The sequence below is a fragment of the Myodes glareolus genome, chromosome 5 (genome assembly GCF_982192425.1).
Source record: "Myodes glareolus chromosome 5, mMyoGla1.1, whole genome shotgun sequence".
In the NCBI taxonomy this organism is placed as follows: Eukaryota; Metazoa; Chordata; class Mammalia; order Rodentia; family Cricetidae; genus Myodes; species Myodes glareolus.
The window spans coordinates 6,780,488-6,803,299 of NC_142030.1; the positions used below are offsets into that span (position 1 = coordinate 6,780,488).

The 22,812-nt window shown below is 43.2% G+C and overlaps 1 protein-coding gene across 1 annotated transcript in view; it reads right to left on the reverse strand.

Annotated features, from left to right (window-relative positions):
* Positions 1–22,812, reverse strand: part of Ush2a (usherin) — a 683,507-nt gene that overhangs the window by 393,418 nt on the left and 267,277 nt on the right. The window contains 8 exon segments of the mRNA XM_087905997.1: positions 1,123–1,399; positions 5,504–5,634; positions 7,643–7,784; positions 7,786–7,829; positions 10,609–10,668; positions 11,331–11,386; positions 11,622–11,770; positions 20,809–20,939. Coding sequence (XP_087762123.1) covers positions 1,123–1,399; positions 5,504–5,634; positions 7,643–7,784; positions 7,786–7,829; positions 10,609–10,668; positions 11,331–11,386; positions 11,622–11,770; positions 20,809–20,939 — 990 coding nt within the window.

Sequence of the window (22,812 nt, forward strand, 5' to 3'; positions counted from 1 at the left end):
GTCTCCATCATAGGCTCCTTGTGAAGAACTCACGGTGCCTCGTGTGCAGTACTCAATATGGACTGCACACAGGTATCTTTAGTCTTTCTCATTCTCTCTCTCTCTCTCTGAATCAGGGGTTTCGCCATATAGCTCAGAGGGCACCAAAATTGTCATCCTCCTGCCTCAGTCTCTCCAATGCCAACATGATCAGCTGCCTTTTAGAGTGGTTTTTTTTTCTAGTTAAAGACAAAAAACATGAGGTGGGTTTTTTGTTGTTTTTAGTTTTGTCTTGTTTTTGCTGGGCTAAGTGTTTAACTTCTTTCCTTTTTCTGATGGTTACTGATAATCAAAACTCTCTATTTTTTTTACAAATATATTTGAAATTCAACCAAACTCACTGCTTCTTGTTATTTTTTTTCTGCCTAAACATTTTACTGAGAAGACATGGAGCTAGTGAGCTCAGAGGTTTAAAAAGATGAAATCGCAGCATTTTCCTGATTGTTCACACACCTATACAAACTTCTCTTTTTCACTTTCACGAAGAGATAATGATTAATAATCACAAATCCCGAACCACGTACATTTTCCAAGAAAATATGCAAGTAACACATATAAAATTGATGTATGTGTTTGACAATTGTATTTGCTGAAGACATGTAGGAATAAATGTGTTGAATCTAAGTAGCGTGGGGGCACACTCTTGGAAACAACATAGAAAACTGTCTGGGGCTACCTGGGTGGTTAAGAGCCCTGGCTGCGCTGGCACAGGACCTGGTTTCAGTTCCCAGCATCTCTCAACCCACTGTAACTCCAGTTCCAGGGAATCCAATGCCCCCTTCTGGCTTCTACGGGAACTGCATCATGTGATGTACATAAATACATTCAGGCACGCTACAAACATAAAATAAAAATAAATAGCAGCTCTTTAAAACACATCTTTAAAAAAAAACTGTTTAAGAGATGCCTGATGTCCAGTGTTTTGTTTTTTTTTTAAAACTTAAAGATCCCTAAGAAAAGAGTGGGAGGACTAGCAAGTAAACTTTTAATACAAGTCTGCTGCCGTATTTGAACCGGCAGCACCACTGAAGCCTGCTGGGACAGGATCATGTCCAAAGGTGGGGCCTCTGGCGGGGATCTTATCTTGCTGTAGAATCACAGGGCTGTTGGAGTCCTGCAGCTCCTGTAGGATCCCACCCACATAGACAGGTGAATTCACCCGCAGAGTCTGGGCTCCAGCCTGTAAAGCTCGCCCCAGGAGCTCATTCACACCAAATGACACCACCACGGTGCCTTCCTTTTTGATAAGGCCTGCATTCCAGTTTCCTTTACAATAGGCCGGTCACCACCAGGGATCCACTTGTGTAAAGATAAGACTGGATTTTAACGGGAATCTCAGCAGCCTGCTCCTCAGCTCCATCTGTAGATTATATTTTTTTTTAAAAAAAAAAAAAAAAACCACATCAAAAAGTGGCAGCAAGGCAGTTTAGAGAAGAGCAGAGTTCGGTTTCTGGAGGAAAAGCACACCGCTCCCCTGAACGCACTCAATACGCCTTCTACTTTGTCCTACGCAGGACTGAAGTAATGGATAATGAAATACTTTGCAAGCTTACAATTGGCATGAAGAATGTGGTATTGAGTCAAACAAATTCATACCCAGTAATGATTATTCTACACAGTATGCTATTGTGGAGGCAGCAGCGTTTTGTCTCACATAGTTAACAGATTAAATCCTACTCCAAATGACTGGTGAACTGGAGAGGAGAACACTATGAACTATGACTCCATCGTGGAGTTCTTAGAAAATGAGAAAATACGACTGCATGTATCAATTTAATTTGGGGGAAAAATTTGACAAGACAATAAGAAAATGAAATGTCAAGCTTGATGAAGCTTGTTTTAAATGGTTAGTGAACTCAATTTCAAATTTGTAAGATATATTTTGATTCAATGTTTCAGTTTTATTCTGAGTCTCTAGCATAATTGCCTCTGTGTGTATTCTTTTAGATTAATGCACCATTTTCTAATGTCAGCATATTTTACCCAAATTTTCAGTGTGAGGGAAAAATATTCATATGTTTTTCCTCAAAATGTTACATGATAATTATTTTACCTACCATTTTTTAAAATTTTGTTTTAGGTGTGAAATCAGCTGCCGTACTTGTTGAAGGTTTGAGCTCAGCATGTTAAATAAATAAATTAAATCTTGCTGGGAGAAGAATCTGTCTCCTATGTAGACATCCTTACGATGCATCCCCAGCAAGCAGACACTACCCTTCATTCAGTCAGCATGAAGACCAACAGCTCCCTAAAATCCCACAGAGGACAAAGGAGCATTCTTGGGGCACTCCTGTAGCCAAGACAGCGAGGGAATATCACACGAACAGTGGACATATGAGCCACTCGCTTCCCAAGAGTCAAGGAAGATTTAGAGGAGCGGGGGTAATAGTTCCATGGATAAACCACTTGCCACACAAGGGTAATGCCCAGACTTGGCATCCCTGAGCAGGTAGCAGACAGTCCCATCACTGGGGAGGAAAAGACCAAGGCTCTCTAGAGCAAACTGGATATTTGGACTGACTGAACTGATAAGCTTTGGAGTGAGCAGGAGACCCTGTCTCAATAAATACAGTGGAGAATAAATCTAGAAAGAAATTTGACATCAAACTTGGGCTACCATATGCACACATACACGTGTGTAATCGTACAAGGGCACCCACATACATGTTCACACCCACACATGTAAGCATACATTCACACACAGGTGAATAACACACACACACAATTTAGAGTAATGTAAGGTGCATGGTCCCTTCCAAGCAGGGGGTAGATATGTGTGGGGACATCAGGTTTAAAGAGAGGTTACAGTTCAGGAGAGACACAGGAATGGGAGGCAGAGAGCATTGCTCAGTCTGTAGACGTAGATTTTGGATGATTTGGAAGGACATGAGAAACTTTATCTTTCCTTCGTCTGACACCAAAAGCTTCGGCTTGTACTGACTCATTTCATATCAAGTTCATCTTCTTGGGCAAAGGAAGCATCCACCGGAAGCTGGGATCAGTAAAACACTGAAAGCCACTACAATCAGCACAATAATAATGGCGATCAGGGAGTCGCTAAGAAGTTTTTCCTAGAGCAATGCATGAGAGCATGGTGGCCAGTACAGAATGCACTAGGGACCAGTAGGTGAAGTAGCCACACTGGTAAACGGCCATGCACTGCTTGGCTATGCCCAGATGCTGGCTAGGGAAGCAGGGTTGTCCCACCCATTTCTGATGCAAGCTTGATTGTCTCAACGTGTCATCAGAACTCTTGTCTGAGGACAGGTTGGGCTGTGGTAAGGAGGGGAAAAAGGCCGAAGTAGGTCAGGAGTGAAATCATCATGGCCTTCAGCAGCAGCAGGTGAACTATTCCCTGTAGAGGCTACTATTGCTCAACCCATGATAGAAAGGCACCTACAGTGGGAAGAAGAGGCCAGTAGTTGAGTGTGGGAAGCATATCCATATGGAAAAGGTTTAATTGAGAACTCTAGCTGATTGCCTCGACTTCGCCGCTCAGTCTCTGCAGGCCAGCCTGAGTACCAGCTTTGATAAGTTTACCTTCCTACTGCTCTTTGCTCTTTAACTTGAAGTCTTGCCCCAGGGACACCCTGCTCTGAGCAGGCCTCACTGGAACTCTAGTTGACGACCTCAATGGGACTTTGTCAGGTGATTTCTGTCAAGAGTTTCAACCACCCAATTTGATGGTGTTACTCTCTCTGTCTATCTGTTTGTCTTTCTGATACTTGCTATTCATCCTTCTACTTGCTATGTACTTAATAAATGCCCTCATTTGAAACCCAAAGCATATCTATGGCAGCTCATCCAGAAAACTGTATAGAACAGTGTGAGAAACACCAAGGACCTGTTACTATTGATGCAATTGCACTGAATCACCTGAGAGACGAGCAAACAGCACTGTGTGTGCAGGTGGAAGCATTTCCAGGGCCGATCTTGAGTTTCTGGGTATATATTTTACCTCTCTTTGGCTCTGGGTGCCTGCAAACATGTGGTACACAGAAGTACATGCAGGCAAAGCACCTGTGGTGTATAGACATGCATGCAGGCAAAGTATATACATATATTTATAAAAATATAAAGTAAAATAAAATGCATGCACATGAATAAAAAAAACTTAGAAAACCAGAGCAAATTATAATGAGACCATGGTTGTGGGACACACGGGCTAATTTTAGGATGTACATTGTTGGGAGTGTGTTTCTGAAGGGCACCTGTTTCCCTAGCCCATCCCTGCTTTCCCTCTGTCAAAACCCCAACACTCCCCTAAGCTTCATGTAGCAGAAGCTTCTGGAGCCTGCTCCCATCATCATTGATTTTCCTGAAAATGTCAAGGACTACAGAGTTAAATATCTGAACTCATTAGCTAAAATATGTTCTTTCCTTTGGATCTTGTCAGGTATTTGGTCAAACTGACACAAAAAACAAAGTCTATGACATCTCTGATCCTTTTGGCGTGACCAATGGGAGAAGGTTCACCATTATCACCACAAGAATGGCAGATGCAGAAGCAGGCTTGCGAGAAGAGGCTCATGCCGTAAATGACACTGAGTTCAAAACATGGAGCACACCAGGAGAAATGTTCTGGAAGAGGTGACAGATGTAGATTTGGGATGGGACAGTGAAGTGCAGAAGGAACTCATAGCTGCTGTGACAGCTCCCCAGTGCTGCACACAGTTAGCAACAGCATCTGATTGGAAAACTACAGTAAATGCAAAACTGTTATATAATATCATTGCCTTTAGGGAAACAGCTCACACTAAACTTATTCACCATAGCAGAGACGTGGAAATAGCCAGTGTGCTATTGATGAGAGGCATAGTATGCAGCCCTGCAAAATGGAACACCTTCTTGGAAAATGTGAAAAATCTAGACTTCTGTGAATAAATACAAATTCCTTAAAATATATTACATATCGATTTCATAAATCCCCAAGTTTGTAGCACTCATTCACATATGTTAGTCAAACTATAAAAGGCAAACCAATAAGAAACACAAAATTATCATTACATATTGATTCTGGTTAGAGTTGGGGAAATAGAACAGAAGACATAAAAGGATGATAATTGAGTTCTCAGATGGAGTGCTGTTCATTAGCATTCATCATATTGTGCTTTATCAGACACTGAATGAAATACATACAGTACATTTTGAATCTATATCAAAAGATAATGAAGAGGTATTTTTCATGTATCAAGAAACTAAATTGGATTTTCTTAATTCTTAACATCTGCTCTGTTGTGTTCAATTCACAACGTTTATAGTACTAATTGTCAGTTTAACAAATTGTCTTAACCCTATAAGACATTTCATAGGCCTATAAAAATAAAGACTACTTGAGGAAAAAAAATGAAAATAAAAGTGAATTTTACAAATCCAATTGTGTCTAGTTCCAATACACAATTTATCTCTTTCAAAGTTGGACCTGATAATTTAAAAACAAATTTAATTAAATTCATTAATGTACAGCAAGAAAATCCGGTCCCTCTTTGTTGTGAATGAAAAGGAGCAATCCATTTAGTTGGTTGAATTGAAACTTCAGAATAATCTCAAAGTCCTTTCCAGCATGAAGTGTATCTGACAGAAGTTCCAGGAATCCTTCAAGACAAGAGCATTTTCTCACTCACATCAACATACTGCAGGCACTGTAAGAGGGGGGCAAGCATCTGGGAAAAGTACAAACTTTGTTTAGAAATCCCACAAAAGAGTAGACAGAGCAGGGTTATGGCAACCCTTCTGCTGCCTGGTGGAGGCTGTGAGATGAACATTGTATCCCTTTGAAGAGGAAACAGATTACTTCCTCAACCACACACTCATGAACATCCCATGTGCTGAGCACCCTGACGGAGCAGTGACCAGACTCTGGGCTAAGACAGGTTAGGATTGCCATCTTCAGTGGAAAATGGACAACATCACTGTTGCTGTGTTCTGTTCTAAACACAGTCTAAGCACTTTATAGCCAGTTGTAGAGAGCTGTGTGATGCCACGCCTTAAAGGTGGAGCTGGTTTCTGCCTTCCACCTTCCCTACGGTAAGTACTCTCAGGTGTGAACAACTCCATATATGGCTAACACTATCTGGCTTGCTTCCGCGTTGCTGGACCTATCTGCATTACTCACGTGGCTTGCTGGGGTTGGCTACTCAGAGGTTATTTAAGCTGTAGGCTGGCTCTGCCCTGGGCGAGAGGTGCGAGAGGTGTGAGAGGTGCGAGAGGTACGAGAGGTGGGAGAAGGGCGAGAGGTTGAGAGAGGTAGCGAGAGGGTGAAAAGATGATTCAAAGGTCCTGAATAAAACCGCAGTGAGAAGAGTCCGGTGTTGCGTCTTCCTTGCTGGCGAGGCAGGTGCGACAGTCAGTCAACTTAAAGAGATGGAATATTGTAAGGAGGCTGTTTGTTTGTTTCCCGGCCACCTGCCAGCTAAGACCCAAAGTAATCACACAGAAACTATATTATTTAAAACACTGCTTGGCCCATTAGCTCTAGTTTCTTATTGGCTAACATTTATATCTTAATTTAAGCCATCTCCATTAACCTGTGTATTGTCGCAAGGCTGTGGCTTACTGGGTAAAGTTCCGGCATCTGTCTCCTGCGGCACTACATGGCTTCTCTCTAACTCCTCCTTCTTTGTCCCAGCATTCGGCTTAGTTTTCCCTGCCTAACTAAGTTCTACCTTGCTATAGGCCAAGCTGGTTTCTTTATTCATTAACCAAAAAAGCAACACATAGACGGAAGAACCTCCCACACTAGTGGGAGGCTGAGGATTGTGTTTATTGAGGAATAGTCTACATTGGCCATGCCACACTGTTCCTCTCCAGGGCCATGCCATGGGGTGGGACATACACAGAGATAGCTGGGAAGGAAGTGACAGGTATGTTTTCTCCAACCTCTACAATGGTGGCCCTTGTCACCCTGCCTTAAACCCATGCCCAGCTTTAAAGACAGATATGGTTCAACTACATAATATGGGAAATGGGGATGGTGAATCATCCTAACAACAAAAACTCCTTGACAACCATTTTCACAGTAATCTGCAGGCTGACATCTGCCACTCAATTTATACATGGGCACTGGGACAGTCACATACAAGCCAAAAACTCTGGGGCCCAGCAGAGCTGTCACTCATAAACACATACCAAGAATCTTAACAGCTACATTTTATGTTCATACTTTGTAAATGCATGTAGACTTCTACATACACACTTTGACAATATACTTATTAAAGTAAACTGGATGGATGAGGTTACGTTAGTCAAAGATGAGAACAAATGCATCCTGTCATTTGGCTCCTGAATGGCCTCAAATTTTCCAAAAGGGACGCAACAGGAGAACCTCAGGACTGACAAGGAGGTACTAGAAGGGGAGGGTGGCCTTTCCTCATTTTCTCTTCTGCTCATTGGCAATGAGTGATTTCACAGGGTCACATACTCCCACCAGTATGCTGCCTCCCGTGGACAGTCAGAAGCCACGGGGCTAACTGACCATGCACTGAGACCAGGAAGATGGAGAGCCAAAGTTAACCTTTTACATTCTCACATCAACATTCCCAGACATTCTGTGATTGTGATAGAAAGTTGACAAATGCATGCTGAGTTACCAGCCATGCCTTACCTGCTCCCAGGGACTGGGCTGTTTCCTTCAAGAGAGTGGGGCACCCCTCGCAGCTGTGATACATGTTGACCCGCTCCTCAGAACTCTGCCAATCCAGGGGCATCCACATCACAGAGGGGCTGTAACTCTTTGTAACATACATGGTACATGTCCTTGAGACATCCCACAGAGCCTCTTTGGAATATCTCTGTAAATGTGATAGGCATCAGGGAACACATATAATTCATTTGTTTAGACTTTATATTTTAGCAATCCATTTTACCTGACACCCAAAGGGAAAAAACCCACAAGCATTCACACTCAAGACCCCTGTGGTAGTTTGAAACAAAATGACCCCCAAAGGGTCTATTAGGGTACTATTAGAAGGTGTTGTTTTGTTGGAGGAAGTATGTCACTGTGGAGGTGGGCTTTAAGGTCTCATATATGCTCAAGTCACATTCAGTGAGACAGATCACTTCCTGTTGCCTGTGATATAAGATGTAGGGCTCTTGGCTACTTCTCCAGTGCCATGTCTGCTTGCATGGCACCACATCGCACCATGGTGACAATGGACTGAACCTCTGAAAATGTAAGTCACCTAATTAAATGGTTTCCTTCATAAGAGTCGCAGTGGTCATGGCGTCTCTTCACAGCAGCAGGAACTGTAACTGAGATGTTTCCAAAAGTTGTAACAAATTATGCAAGCTCTGCCCTGGAAGCTGGAATGGATGATTGCAGCGTTCTGTTTCGCTCCCACTCTCTCACAGTGAGTCTAAAAGAATAGGTTTATGAAAAAACCAACAAAACTTTGTTTTATGCTATTAGCAAGAATATTGTCTTATGAATTAACCCAAAATTTTTGGCATAAACCTCAAAAGTTACTGCTAAACCCTGTGGAAAGTGAGGTTTAGGACTGGGGGAGAGGGCTCACTTGGTAAAGTGCTGACCACAGCATGAGGACCTAGGGTTGGATCCCACCATCCACTAAAAGGCCAAGAGCCCCTTCCTACCAGCACTGTGTAGTGACAAATCCGGGTTCAAGGGGAAGGGGGAGGCATAGGAGGGTCCCTGAAGCTCATTGGTCAGTCAGCCTAGGCAAATCTATGAGCTTTGGTCTTTGTGAGAGATTCTGTCTTAAAAACAAAGGGCAGAGGGTGGTTGAAGAGAGGCATCAGACATAGATGGGTGATATTCTCAAGGATGTGCACATACTCATAGGTGCATGAGTACCCACACACATGAACACCCACACACATGAATGCTTCCCCCCAACACACACATAAACACACACCCACACACACATGAATGCTTCCCCCCAACACACACATAAACACACACCCACCCACACATGAATGCTCCCCACACACACATAAATGACCCCATTTATCTCAGAGTCCCAGCCTTTCCACGACACCTCAAATGCTACACTGAAGCTTTTTGAGAGAAACCCCTGAGCCCTAGAGTAAGATATGGGGGAAAAAAAAAAAAACACCAAGAAACCTAAAACCTAAGATGCTTAGTAAGCCTTTGAAATATGATCATTTTCAGGGTCATGCAAATTTTTACTATATTTATTCATTTGTAAATGTGTATCTGTGTGATGGTGAGCATCTGGCAGTCAGAGAACAATTACTTAGAATTACCTAATGTCAGAACTAGTTCACTCCATCTATCATGTGTATCCCAGGGATTGAACTCAAGTTGCCTGGTTAGACAAAAAGGGCTTTTACCTACTGAGCCATCTTGCAAATCTTTCTCCCTGCCTTGTGGTGACTTTTATTAGTTTCCTTTAGAGTATGTTTCTGTTATTGTGTGCTAAAAGTAGGGAGTTTATGGTGTGCGTGCGTGCATATGTGTGTGTAAACTTCACACAAACTAGAGAAACCTAAGAGGAGGAATCTCATTTGAGAAAATGCCTTCATAACATTAGTCATAGCAAGCCTCTTCTCTTGAGTAATGCTTGATGTGGAAGAACCCAGCACATTTTGGATAAAAGAAGGTGCCAGTTGGTGAGCCACCATATGAGTGCTAAGAATAGAATCCAGGTCCTCTGAAAGAGCAGTCAATACTCTTATTCACTGAGTATTTCTCCAGCTTCAGCATCTTAATCACGGAGCTTTTTGGTTTGGGTTGGAATCATTTGTCTGTAACCTTTTTTGTGACCCCCCCCCCGATGACTGGTGTTGACTCTTACACAATATGCTTGGAATGTTCCTCAGACTTCTGAGAGTCAAATTTTCCATTCATGTATCATTTCCAATGAATTAAAAGTCTTATAAAAATATTTATACACACCCTGCAATTATACAAACCTCTCTTAATTAGTATATGTCAGTTCGGTAAGAGCCTAATGCATCTTTGGAATAGCAAGAACTGGGTATTGACAAAGTAAGTAGAAGCACTGAAGGCATTCTCAAAAGGGAGGGGTCTAAAAATTAACATGCGTGTGGAGAAAATGTAAATAATACCCATTCATACTTTTAAGTTCTGTAAATAGATTAGTTTTGAGTCCAACATTATGGCAATTGGTTTTAATTGTCAACTTGATTCAATCTAGAATCTCTGGATAAGAGTCTCAATGAGTGAATATCTAGAGCAGACTGGCTTTCTGGTTCATCTGTAGCTGGACAGTCTTGTTTAAGGGATTGTTGCTTGCTGTGGGAAGACCTAGGCCACTGTGGGCACTGGCGTCCCTGGGTTTGAGTCCTCACTGAGCAAGAGTGGAGAAGGTGAGCCAAGCAGTGAGCAGGCCTGGACTCATTCTCCGCTCTTGACTGTAAATGTGACCGACTGCTTCAAGTTCCTACCATGACTTCCCTGTAGTGATGGAACTGAACTGCAAGCTGAGCAAACTCTTTCTTCCTCAAAGTTGTGTTGCTGGGTTACTTTTTCACAGCCACAGAAATGAAGCTGTAATATTTACTTCCATGCCCTGGGAAACTCACCGAGCCACTTTCAGAGGATGCTGGGATCTCATAGCAGACTACCAACAAAGAGTCTGGTGTAACCACCCGTCATGGTGCTGCCTTTCAGAGAGGCCCAGGAGTCTGTAAGAGAGGAGAAGAGAATTACAACTTTTTCCGAGGCCTGCAGAGTGAAACGCATCATAGATCTTTGGTCCCCAGCTCTCTTGCTTCTGCTTTAACCTACTTGTCTATCAGGTCCCTGATAAGCCGGTTGCTGTAAGCCCACACGTCATCAGCAGTGCTGTCCCTTCTTCTACCACACTGACCTCCTTGTTAGTCCTTAGCATGTAACATAAAGTGTTTTCATATCCCCAGGGACTCCTGCCCACTGATCCCTTGGTCCAGGCCTCATATTCACTGTTTCCTGACCTGAAACCTATTTCCTTTTAGATATTTTCATGGTTCCTTTCCTGGTCCCACATCTCTCTACTCAGATGTTATTAAAAAGTCCTTTCCCAGTAATCCTGGGTCAAATCTAACACACTTTGCAGTGCACAAATTGTTTTTGACAAAGGCCCAATGTCAATTAGCTGTGAGGTTCTAGCGACCAGGCTAGTGAGTGCCATAGGATGCACCCAGAATGATCCTCAGCATTCTTACAGGGTAAATTAGGCTGGGTTTCTCATTTCTCTCAGTTTTCCATTGAGGTTAAAGTCTTATCAACACAGGTAACAGTCACCTATCCCGTGTTTACATTCTCATAACCTTCTACTACTTTATACTTTATTAACTTTTCTCCATACCTCCATCTAAATCATATCCTCTGCAAAGTTCTGCCCACTCTTTGCTGTCGAAGCACCTAGAACACTGGTAGAACATAGTAGGAGCTCACTAAAATCCCCTTTATCCTACATAAATGAATGAAAGCCTACATCAGTGGGTGAAAATGGATGACAGAGTCAGTTGGAAAGAGAACCACACTCAAATGCAAACACTGGGTATGAGCCTACCCACTGCAGAAATGAGAGCGCTTAATTACATTGCTGAGTCTTTGTTTTTCTCATCTCTGTGTGGATACCCGCTTTCCCCCTTGCCTTCTGGAGGCAAAGGAGAACATGCATACGGTAACTAAAGGCCCTTGAGAGGTGTGGACAATGTAGGAGAGGCAGAATGAACACTGGTGACTTTGCTGCCGTCTCTGCTTTCCATGGTCATCGACTGTGGTGACTCCCACTAGTGATCCCTTAAGAGAATGAGTGAGCAAATGAATTAATAAATGCTCACATTGAGGTGCCAGTGACACTGTCTATTTTTTAAACCTGTCCACAGTTTTCAGCATTGTGATCCCAGCACAAAGCAGCCACTCTTTCAGAAGGAACTTGACGCGCAAGCTGCATCTAGCAATAGTTGTGATTACTCTGTGTACATCTGAAAACCACAGCCCCCAAATGGAAGGACCCCTCTTGGCAGGGACTCTCTGACTAAGGTGCTTGCATTTTGGATATCGATATTCATATTTTAACATTCATAGAAAACTTGTAAAAAAGAGAAGAATTTAAAACTGAGAAAAGTTGTGAATAATACATCAAAGATAAATAAGCATCAGTAAAATTAGCTTGTCACTAATAATTTCATAATATGCACTGTAAGAGGGATGGGAAATGAGTTGTGTTAAAACGGAGTATTTATTGAATGCATGTGTGTAGTTAAATTTGGTTTTCCGTTCTTTGTACTCTAAAGTCTAGCACATATAGCCCTGGTAGGAAAATAATAGCACAGTGAAAAAGGATTCTTGAGTAGATAAGACCTAGTGAATGGCAGATACCAAGAGGAAAGAGTAACAAACAGTCAAGGAGAAAGAAGTTAGAGAGAGAGAGAGAGAGAGAGAGAGAGAGAGAGAGAGAGAGAACAGTCCTGCCTAGCACATTAGAATGAATAGCCTGCCTGACATGTTAGAACAAACAGCCCACCTAGCACATTAGAGCCATGTGAACACAGTTTTAATACACAAGTCAGAACAAATAGAAGAAACTCCATCCCCATTAACTAACATTTAGCAGCAGGTCCTTCCAAACCTAAGGAAGATAAACTTAACACCAAAGTTAATTCACCCGAGAAAGAATCAAATATGAAGTTGACGAAAGTTCTTAGAATCTACAAGCAAGGTTGGTTTAAATAGTCCATACTTTAAAAAAATAATCTGCAATCAGGACTGAAGGGATGACTCCAGAGTTAAGAGCATTGGCTGCTCTTGCAGAGGACCTGTGTTTGATTCTCAGCACCCATATGGCAGTTCATAACCATGTGTAACTTCAGTTTGGGGGGAATCCATCCCCCTCTTCTGGCCTCCTTCAGTACTGCACACACGGCACACAGATACATGCAGGCGGACACCCATACACATAAAATACAAATAAATATTTTTTCAAAAGATTACCTAGAATGTTTCATCAAACTCTAACAATTTTGTTCTACTGTTTTTCATAAGGGGAAATCTTGGTAATTCTCTAACATAATAGATTTAGATGGCACAGCACACGACATTAACTCTAGCTTCTTACATGAAATATTTTGTTTACATCTCCCAAAGAATAGAACATGTCCATTCCGTGCATATAGTTGGCTCTTGTCAGACCTCACAATACACTTGGCCACACACATGATGTATAGACTCTCATGCTACCAGTGTTAAAAACAGCAGCAACTACAACAATCAAAAAGAACTTTTAATTTCCCCCAGCACACAGTAGCTTCTCTCAGGGACAGAACCCCAGCTTATGTAGACAATCTGATCAGCAAGGCACATGACCACTTCCAAAGTCATCTCTAGTCCTAGATCTTTCTTCTTACTTTCTCTTTTTCCCCCTATATATTCCTTTATTTTTCCCCAACTCTATTTCAACATTTTAATATTTTACAAACACACATTTCATTATCGTAGTTTAATAATTAAAACCAGAACTGGTGTCGTGCCCAATTAATGTGCCCTGGTAGCATGCCCATTAGTTTTTCCATTAGTGAATTCAACAATACTAATGGGATTACTAGCATGGGATGCTAATTGGGTGTGACATAAGAAACTGGCTTACTTCTGAGCATACCCTTGCTAATGATGAAATTAATGAGCATTTTATTAAACGCTGTCTCATCAAAGTGTACTTAGCGTTAAAATTGTTACAAACGGTTCTGCATTTTAAAGATCAGGTGTCTGAGGCGAGGCTCCTCACATTTTGTTTGGCAATAGTCTGCAGCAGGGATAGTTCTTGTCATCGGAACTCTGCATATCAACTGGATGCAGATTCACTGAGGTATCCTGCAGCAGAGCACACCGCACTTGCCCTCTGTCTTAGAGGAACTTCACAAGGCCTACTCTGATGAGGATGCCAATCTCCACATGATAATAATTCTGCAGTCAGGTCTAGTGTTGTACATGGAAAACATCAGGTGTGGCAGTTAGACTCTGTTCACGATTATTTGTGAGTTTTGTTTTCAAAGGCTCCTTGTCTGTGAAGATAGAATGTTCTGTGTCTTTTCTGTGAATGTCACTGTATATGGAATACTGAAGGGACCAACTGGCTCAAACTGGGCAATAAAATATCCACTCATCAAGCCTATGCAAAATTGGAGTAGCCAAATCAACAAATAGAATGCTATATCTATTTTAGAGACTCAGTGAAACTATAGAAATTAAAGCTGCAGTCAATTTCTCAACTTCAACCCTTTCTAAGCTTGATTTTTATTATTTTAAAGTGTGGGCATTCATGTGCATGCGTGTGTGTACACATGTATGTGTATGTGTGCATGTGTGTGCGTGTGTGCATGTACACGTGTGTGCATTCGTGTGCATGTGTGTGTACGTGTGTCTGTGTGTGATTGCAGCTGCCTGCAGAGGCATTAGATCTCCCTGGAGCTGGAGTTACAGCTGTTGTGAGTCACCCACTGCCTCTGATGGGGACTGAACTCAGGTCCCCTGTAAGATTCGTGCATGCTCTTGGCTGCAGAACCCTCTCTCCATTGCTTGTTTTGCTCTCTTAAAAACCCCAGCACACACTTCCGATTTTAACGATCATTAAGAATTTCTTTTTCTTCTCCCTAAATAGTGCATACATAGGAGAGTAACTGAGTTTTAGAGGAATGGTCTCCCTCAACATAGGATTACAGCTCTGCGTACAATTCGGTTCCCAGGTTTATTAAGACATTTGAAAACTTGAAACATGCAAGAGAACTTGAAGTTACTTTGAAATTGTGTTGCAGTGAGTCCAAAATTCCCGGAAAACAGCTGGGCATGGTGGTGCACACCTTTAATCCCAGCACTTGGGAGGCAGAGGCAGGCAGATCTCTGTGAGTTCAAGGCCAGCCTGGTCTACAAAGTAAGTTCTAAGACAGCTAGAACTGTTACACAGAGAAACCCTGTTTTGATAAACAAAACTAAAAAGAAACAACCACAACAAAAAATTCCTAGAAAATGTCCCTTTCAGGATTCAGAATTAAATTCCTGAGAACTGATTGAGGGACAGTCATTTAAAAGTTGCCACCTCAGCACATTCCAGGAAAAATCAAAGTGTTCGACAAATAAAGCCAACGAGGACCAGCATGCCACAGAGCCATTAAAAGTCAGACATTCCATCTCTGAAAATGGGTGGTCCGATTTAACTATGGTAGAGTCTTAGTCACAGTTATCAAACACTTAACCAGATAATCTGTCAAAAGTGTTTATCATGCATCTATATTTTCCTAAGGATTGGGTTAGTGATAAAGCAGCTCTCACTGGGGATAATTCTGATAAGAAAAAGACATTAAGCACATAATCACCAGTATGATAGGAACAATTCTGGATAACCTTGGATTAATTTACAGAAAAAAGGGGAAAATGACTTAAAGTGAGGCTTAAAGTACTTAAAATACACATAATTAGGATGTTGCTATCAGGTGCCCGAAACAAGTGGATCTACTTCTTTAAATGTGGGGTATCTCTGACTTGGCATACAATTCTATATTCAGTTTTCTATCCCCAAATAAGAACACATAAGAGGAGACTGTTCAAATTTTTCTCTGTTTGGCAGTTTCAATAACCATCTAAAAATAAGCAGGGGCTTCATTATGCAGAGAGCAGATATGTCCATTTAACCTGCATTAGATATGAACTTGGTGGCAGGTGAGGGCACTGCCCATGCTAGCTGGTGCTCACTGCTTCCTGGATTGCCTCCTGGCCCAGGATCGCTTAGTATAATATATCTGATTACATCTTCCCAAATACACCCGAGGCAAGCCTGCTGCACCAATAACCTGGCGTTTTCTAAAGTAAATGACTTGTCAGAGTGTTGCAAACGGGCAGCTTTTGCCTCATACAGAGTGATTATTATTTTAGGCAGAAATGTGCTTACCCAGCACCGTAGAGCCCTCCTATCTCCCCGCAGCTTCCCACCTTGGCTAGCCCAGTTTCCTTAGTATTTGGCCAGTATTTACCAACTCAGTGTACACTTGGGATCTGGCTGTAGGGACCAGGGGTGGAACAGCTAGGAGAGCTGCTGGTAGGGGGAGCTTTGGCAAGAGAGAGGAAGGCCAAAGAGCAGAAGTGATGGGAAGCCTTCTCGGCCACTGTGACTTGTTCCAGTCTGTCTATCTGATGAGACTCCAGAGGGCTTCCGGGCAGCATGCTCAGGATCATGACAGTCCTGTGGCTGAGTTGGGTGAGGCACTGTTCGACCCCTTTCGCCCCCCATAGGGCAGTCTTCAAAAATCCCCACACTTTCAAAAGAGGGCGGGACTGACATCAAAAGAGATGGTGTGTTGCCATTCATATCTAGAGGCAGCAGGGTCTTCCTTCTCCTGTGCTTTGCCTCTGTCTTTAAGGATAAGGGTTTTTCCCTGCATACACTTAGTGAAGACTCTTAATCTGGGAGGGACATCTGTAGTTCCTGGGAGTGGCATGCTGTCATTTTCTCATGTTTGTGTCCCCAGAGCCTAACCCCAGAACCTCAAGTTCTAACTTTGCAGTTTCTCTTTTTCTAACTTTTCTGTGCTTGCGTGCTTGTGTGTGTGTGAGTGCATGTGTGCATTGTGTGTGTGTGTGTGTGTGTGTGTGTGTGTGTGTGTATGAGTTTGGGCATGTGCATGCAGGTGCATGTGTGAAGCTATAGGTCAAAGGTCAGTATCACCTTCCTCTGTTTCACTCCATCTTGTGTTTTGAGACAGAATCTCTCCCTGAACCTGCAGTGCACAGACTTTGCTAGGCTGACTTAGCCAATGAGCTTCACAGATCCACCTGTCTCTGTCTCCCCTGTGGCCCCTGTCACCGGAGCTTTTATGTGTATGCTAGTGGTCCAAACTCAGGTCCTTAATTCGCATAGCAAGCACTTCACTCCCTGAGCCTTCTTCTTAGTGCTGTAAGCTTTTAACCAAGCTGTGCAGAAAAAACAAACAAACAAACAAAAAAAACCCAAAACAAAACAAAAAACCTACACTCAACACCACTTCTCTCAGCTGGTCTGAAACAGTTGGTGTAACTCAGGATGAAGATCTTGTTGGCTTAAAGAATGAAGCGCACTCCCTAAAGAGAGCCCCTCTGTCCATATGAGAGCTCTGTAGGCAAGTGCTTAAATGGGGGAAGAGGCAGGGGATAGGGGTGGGGGAAGAGGCAGAGGATAGGAGGTGGGGGAAGAGGCAGAAGAGGCAGGGAATAGTGGTGGGGGGAAGAAGCAGGGGATAGGAGGTGGGGGATGAGGCAGGGAATGAGGGTGCAGGAAAAGGCAGGGGATAGGGGGAGGGGGAAGAGGTAGGGGGTGGGGGAGGGGAAGGGTGAGGTTTAGGGGGAGGGGAAGAGGCAGGGGGGAATAGGGGGAGGGGGAAAAGGCAGGAGATAGGGGGTGGGAGAAGAGGCGGGCTTTCCCTGCTCATTGCTCCTCTTCTCCCTCCTTCTGATGCTCACTTTCACTGTTTCACCTGTTTTTTATTTTTGTTTGTTTGTTTGCTTGTCTTTCTTCTTTGCTTTGCTGTGGTGTTCACTCTGTCCTTGCTTTGATACGCTTCCATTTCAAAGACTGTCAGTGCTTGTAAAACCCATAACCAGTCATGCACTCACGGGATACTCGGGGTTAAGTTGAGGAGGCGAAGTGTATCCCTTACCCGGGTTCTCTGTGGGACTGTTTAGACACTCTTCTCTTACTATCCAGATACCTTACTGACACAGTCTTCACATGGCTTCCAGGCGGTATTTTATCCTGAGTTTCTGAATATTTTATCAGCACCCGTGCTGACTGATGAGAGGAAGCACTGCAGGAATGCTAAACCATTCTGGAGTGGCTTTACTCCTCAGTTGGTCTCTTGAGAGACAGGGCCTCATGTAGCCTGGGCTGACTTTGAACTCTCCTTGACCATCCTCCTGCCTCAGTCTCTTCCCAGTAACAGGAGTGCATCCCTGACTTTAGACCTGGACTGCATGGTTTTCGAATCTGCCACTTCGCACTTGTGGCTCAGACTGGTCACCTGGGAAAGGGGACATCAGGGTGCCCACTTTATCAATGTGTCGGTGGCGGGTATGTTCAGACGTGCAGAACTCTAGGTAGAGAGAATGCTCACCACCGCGCCTGGCACAGGACTTGTCTGCTGAATCTTGACTGGGATTTACTGGGGCTTTTCAATAAACTTCTAATCCATTTTCTATCAACACAGACATTTTTAAGTGTTATATTATTTTTATCTTGTTCCTCTTTTTCCTGTTGTTCTGGAACTTTCTCTAACATTATGTTCTACTATTCTGAACCTCAAAATATCTCTTCTCTAATTAATTTCCTTAAAGTTTCCAAGGGAAAAAAACCAATATTTTCAGTTCTGTAATTGAACCAATGTTAGCATGCCAACTCTGTCTTCAACTACCATCTGCCCTGCCTCCGATGGCACCTGCAGCTTCTTGCTTTCTCTCTGGTATTGGGGTTGTTGGTGATGGTGACGCTATGCACTTAGTTTCTATCTATCAGCATCCAATAAGAAGCTGCAGTTACAGTAGGAGAGGGGCATCCGGTGCTCCTTGTCACAAGGGTCATCTATCAGGCCGCTTTGAAGACACCAGGAAGAGAACTTTTCTGCCATATCCTCAGGTCCAGCTTTGCAGAGCAGGAAACTCTCCACCTGCCTGTTTGGGAGCCTGGCAGGATCCATAGACACACTCGATCCAAAGGGACCTGATTCTCCACCTCCCACAAAGGTCACGGGGTACAAGACCCATTCCCTGTTCTGTCCTCACATCCTCCCCTGAGGTCACCAGGTGTCTAAGCCCCTGTCCTCCCCTCAAAGTCACCTGGGGTCCAAGCTGCAGGGGAGACCGGGTGGCCAAACTACAATTCTCCCTGCCAACTCACTGGGTGTCCAGGTTGGAAGAGTTTGAAACCATCACCCAGAGCTCTTAGTCCAGGACCCTAAACTCAGCTTGGACATAGAGGGGGAAAAGCCACACCAGTCATGATAACGTCACACAGAGTTCATGCAGAAATACTGTGTGTGGCTTTCATCACAGGCTAGAGGGAAGACCTGAACAAATGGGAAGCAAATAATCTCATGCTATTGCTCACAGGCCAGATACGTCAAATGGTTGCTAGAACTTTCTAACCAACGAGAAGACATCTTTCCAGTGGTTTCTCTCAAGGTTGTGTGAGCAGACAACACCTGAGGGAGAGGATTCTTCTACAGAGCTGCCTAGAACATGGGCAGAGACCTTCCCCAGACAAGGTGTCTGTAAATCCTGTCCCATGCTCAGGGAGGCAATGAATGGAGCTGATGGAAAGGCGACCATGTTCCTTTGAGTAGCTTCGAGAAACTCCCTGGTTCACACAGCCAAACCTACAGAACCATTTCTTGAGTCTACCATTGGTGCCCTATCTGGGGTGAACAGACATTTGCTCATGTGTTCCAATGAAAAGTCACACACACACACACACACACACACACACACACACACACACACACACACACAACAATTCATTATGTTTGCAAAGACTGACAACTCAGGCCATAAAACCTTCCATTTTATGCTCAAGTGATCTCAAACACCTCATTCTAAATACTCATTAAATAGTTTAAACAAATTATTTGGCTACATACTTTCCAGGTTGTTTCTGAGGGCTACAACTATATTTAACTTTAAAATGATTGGTGCCTGAAACATGAAGTTAAACAGTACTTACAAACAATTCAACATTTGCTGCTGAGAGAGTCAACCATGAAAGAAAAAGAGGAGGAAGGGAGACAGGAATGAGAGAAAAGAAAATCGCAATTTATTCTCTGAATTAAAAGTAAATCTGCTCAGATTCACTTGCAGAATTCATTGATTGTGATTTTGTGCTAAGGTTCCATCAGTACCCTAGGCTGACCTGGAAATCAGTACGTACCAAGGTTAGCCTTCCAGCCACAGCCTTTCTCCAGCCCCAGCCTCTGAAGTACAGGATTCCAGGCCCACAGCCCCACATCCACCATCCATTTTACATCATCGTAAGCTAGCTTACTAATCTTCGGCACATAACTTCATAGAATAGACAGGACTGGAGGAGAACTCTATTACTTTGACTGCGGGGAGTCACTTTCTTTTGTAATTTTCATTTTCCTCACTGGGAGGATGATAGCGGTTCTTCACCTGTGTGTTGTGACTTCTCTAGGGTCACCTGCATACATTGTGATCCATAACAGTAGCAAAATTATGTTGGAGGAGGCACCTTGTTGGTTCCCGGCCACCCAGCTAGCTTATACCTGAAAATATCACACAGAAACTGTATTAATTATATCACTGCTTGACTCATTAGCTCTAGCTTCTTATTGGCTAACTCTTACATATTAATTTAACCCATTTCTATTAACATGTATATTGCCACATGGCTGTGGCTTACGGGGTAAAATTCCCAGCATCTGTCTCCCATGGCTCCATGGCTTCTCTCCGACTCTGCCCTTCTTTCTCCCAGCACTCAACTAAACTTTCCCTGCCTAGCTAAGTTCTGCCCTACTACAGGCCCAAACTTTATTCATGAATGGTAATCACAGCACATAGAGGGGACCCCCACATCAAAATTACAGTTATGAAGTAGCAATGGAACACTTTTATAGTTGGGGGTCACCACAAAATGAGGAGTTGTGTTAAAGGGTTGCAGCATGAGAGAGGTTGGGAACACTGGTGTAGAAAGGAACTTCTGTCGAACACCTCCTGAGTTTCAGACGAGGAGTCACCATAAACATGTGTGCACTCACCTCAGTAGCTGGCATTCTCAGAAATGTTAACTGTCAGGGCTAGTAATTTACCTGGTGATTGGAAAGAAAATATGGACGGTCGTTCTTCAGCTGAAGGGCAAACTACTCTTCCTGGTTGTCAGGGGGCACCGCAAGGACGATCGGCCCTTCAGGCATCCTTGTCCGGAAGCTGGCCTTGATGCCTGGAGATACAAGTGGCTTTGGTTAGTCGGGGCTGTAGTTTTGTTGATTTTTTCTGATAAATGCACATTTACTTTCATTATTATTTATGATGCAGTGTATACAGTCAGGAAATTATACACAGCAGTGTTCTGGGATGCCCTCAGTCAATGGGTTTAAATATAGCCCACGTTAAAGGCTAAGTGGCACTTGGAAATTATGACACACTCATATTAATCAATATACAATGAAGTTTAAATATGTACAAAAATCATCCACCTGAAAAGACATGTCAAACCCAAAAGTGGACACTTAATAGTATCAGTTTGAAAATATTATTCAAGGGTCCTAAAAGTAAATGACTTTTTGACATAAATGAAAAACTCACAGTGCCTTGTTTAAATACCTATGGAAATGAAAGAATCAGTTCAGCAATAGATGCTAAAACAAAAGAACCCGGATGAACTGGCCTCTTGGAGCTAACTGATTGAGTTCGCAAATGCTGATAGCCTTCGGGATTGCAGTCTTCCCTGATCCCTTGGACCACACACATAACGTTCAATACTCTTGTCGCAGGAATTTCCAGCTCAGGAGATGGGAGAGTTTGCAAAGTTCCTCTCACAGACACTGCTAGGACCCATTGGCCCCAACTCCAGCCCATGGATCCCACCTACACAGCACCTGTGGTGGAGACCTTCCTGCAGAGCGTGTCTAGCCTAAGGTGCTGAAAGCCGCAGCCAAAGCTAATTACCACAGTCTCTGGTCTGAGTCTTCCCAGTCTCGTGGGAAATGTAAAATTAACAGAGCAGACTGTGAGAATAAAGAGATCAGCAACACACCTGAAAATCAAACAAAAGCTAAAACACAGTAATAAATAATGAATGAATTCTGATTTGAGCAGTGATACACAATAGGCCAGGATTATAAACACTTGAAAAATCTCCCTTTAGGCTGGGCTAATAACTGAAGGACCCACAGGGGTGAGTAAATTTTATTCTGTCACTATGACAAACACTAAACACCATAGCCAAAAACAACTTAAGTGTGTGGGGGGGCAGGTGAGGGAGGGCCTTTGTTCAAATTTATAGGTTTTAATCCATTGTTGAAGGAATTCAGGGTAGGAACTCAAGCAATAGCAGGGACTGAGAGCAGAAACAATGGAGGAGAGACTTGCTCATGCATCCCAAGGCTCTTAAACAGTCCAGGACCATCTGCCCAGGGATTGGTGCTACTCACAGTGAGCTGGGTCCTCTGCCATCAATTAACAATCAAGGCCATCTTGTCTGCCACCTCCAGATATGTGCCTCAGACAACCTGATCTGGCAAGTGTCTCAGTTGAGACACTCTCCTCATGAGACTCTCTACACTCTAGGCTGTGTGAAGACGACTGGGCTTTGGTTCAGAGGAACTATCTCATGAGCCAAGCCTGGTTCATCTTCCCACTCCATTTTCTCACATGGTGCCTAGATGGATTTCACAAATCCATTGGGATTTTAGGTGAAGAGGAGGGAGATAGGAAGTTCAGAATGACCATTATGTCTTGGTTTTCTCTTCGCTCTCAACACTATGACTAATATTAAGGCCTTCAGGCTAAACAGCTCAAGGGCATTGAGTAAAAATAGCTGTCATTTAGTACATAAAGGGTACACTGATAGGCAGGATGGCACCTCCAGCGCAGCTACAGAGAAGACAGAAGTCGGAGTTTGAGTGAGAGAAGAGGGGAGTGGTTATCCAACCAGAGTACACCATCACTGCCTGTATTTGAGAAATCTGGGAAATGAACAGCAGCCAAGGATTGTGGGAATATTTGATTATTTAAGATGCATAATTTTAATTTTTATATATCATTCAAAAAGCGAACAGATGCATGTGTTTCTTGAAGCACAATAATTTACA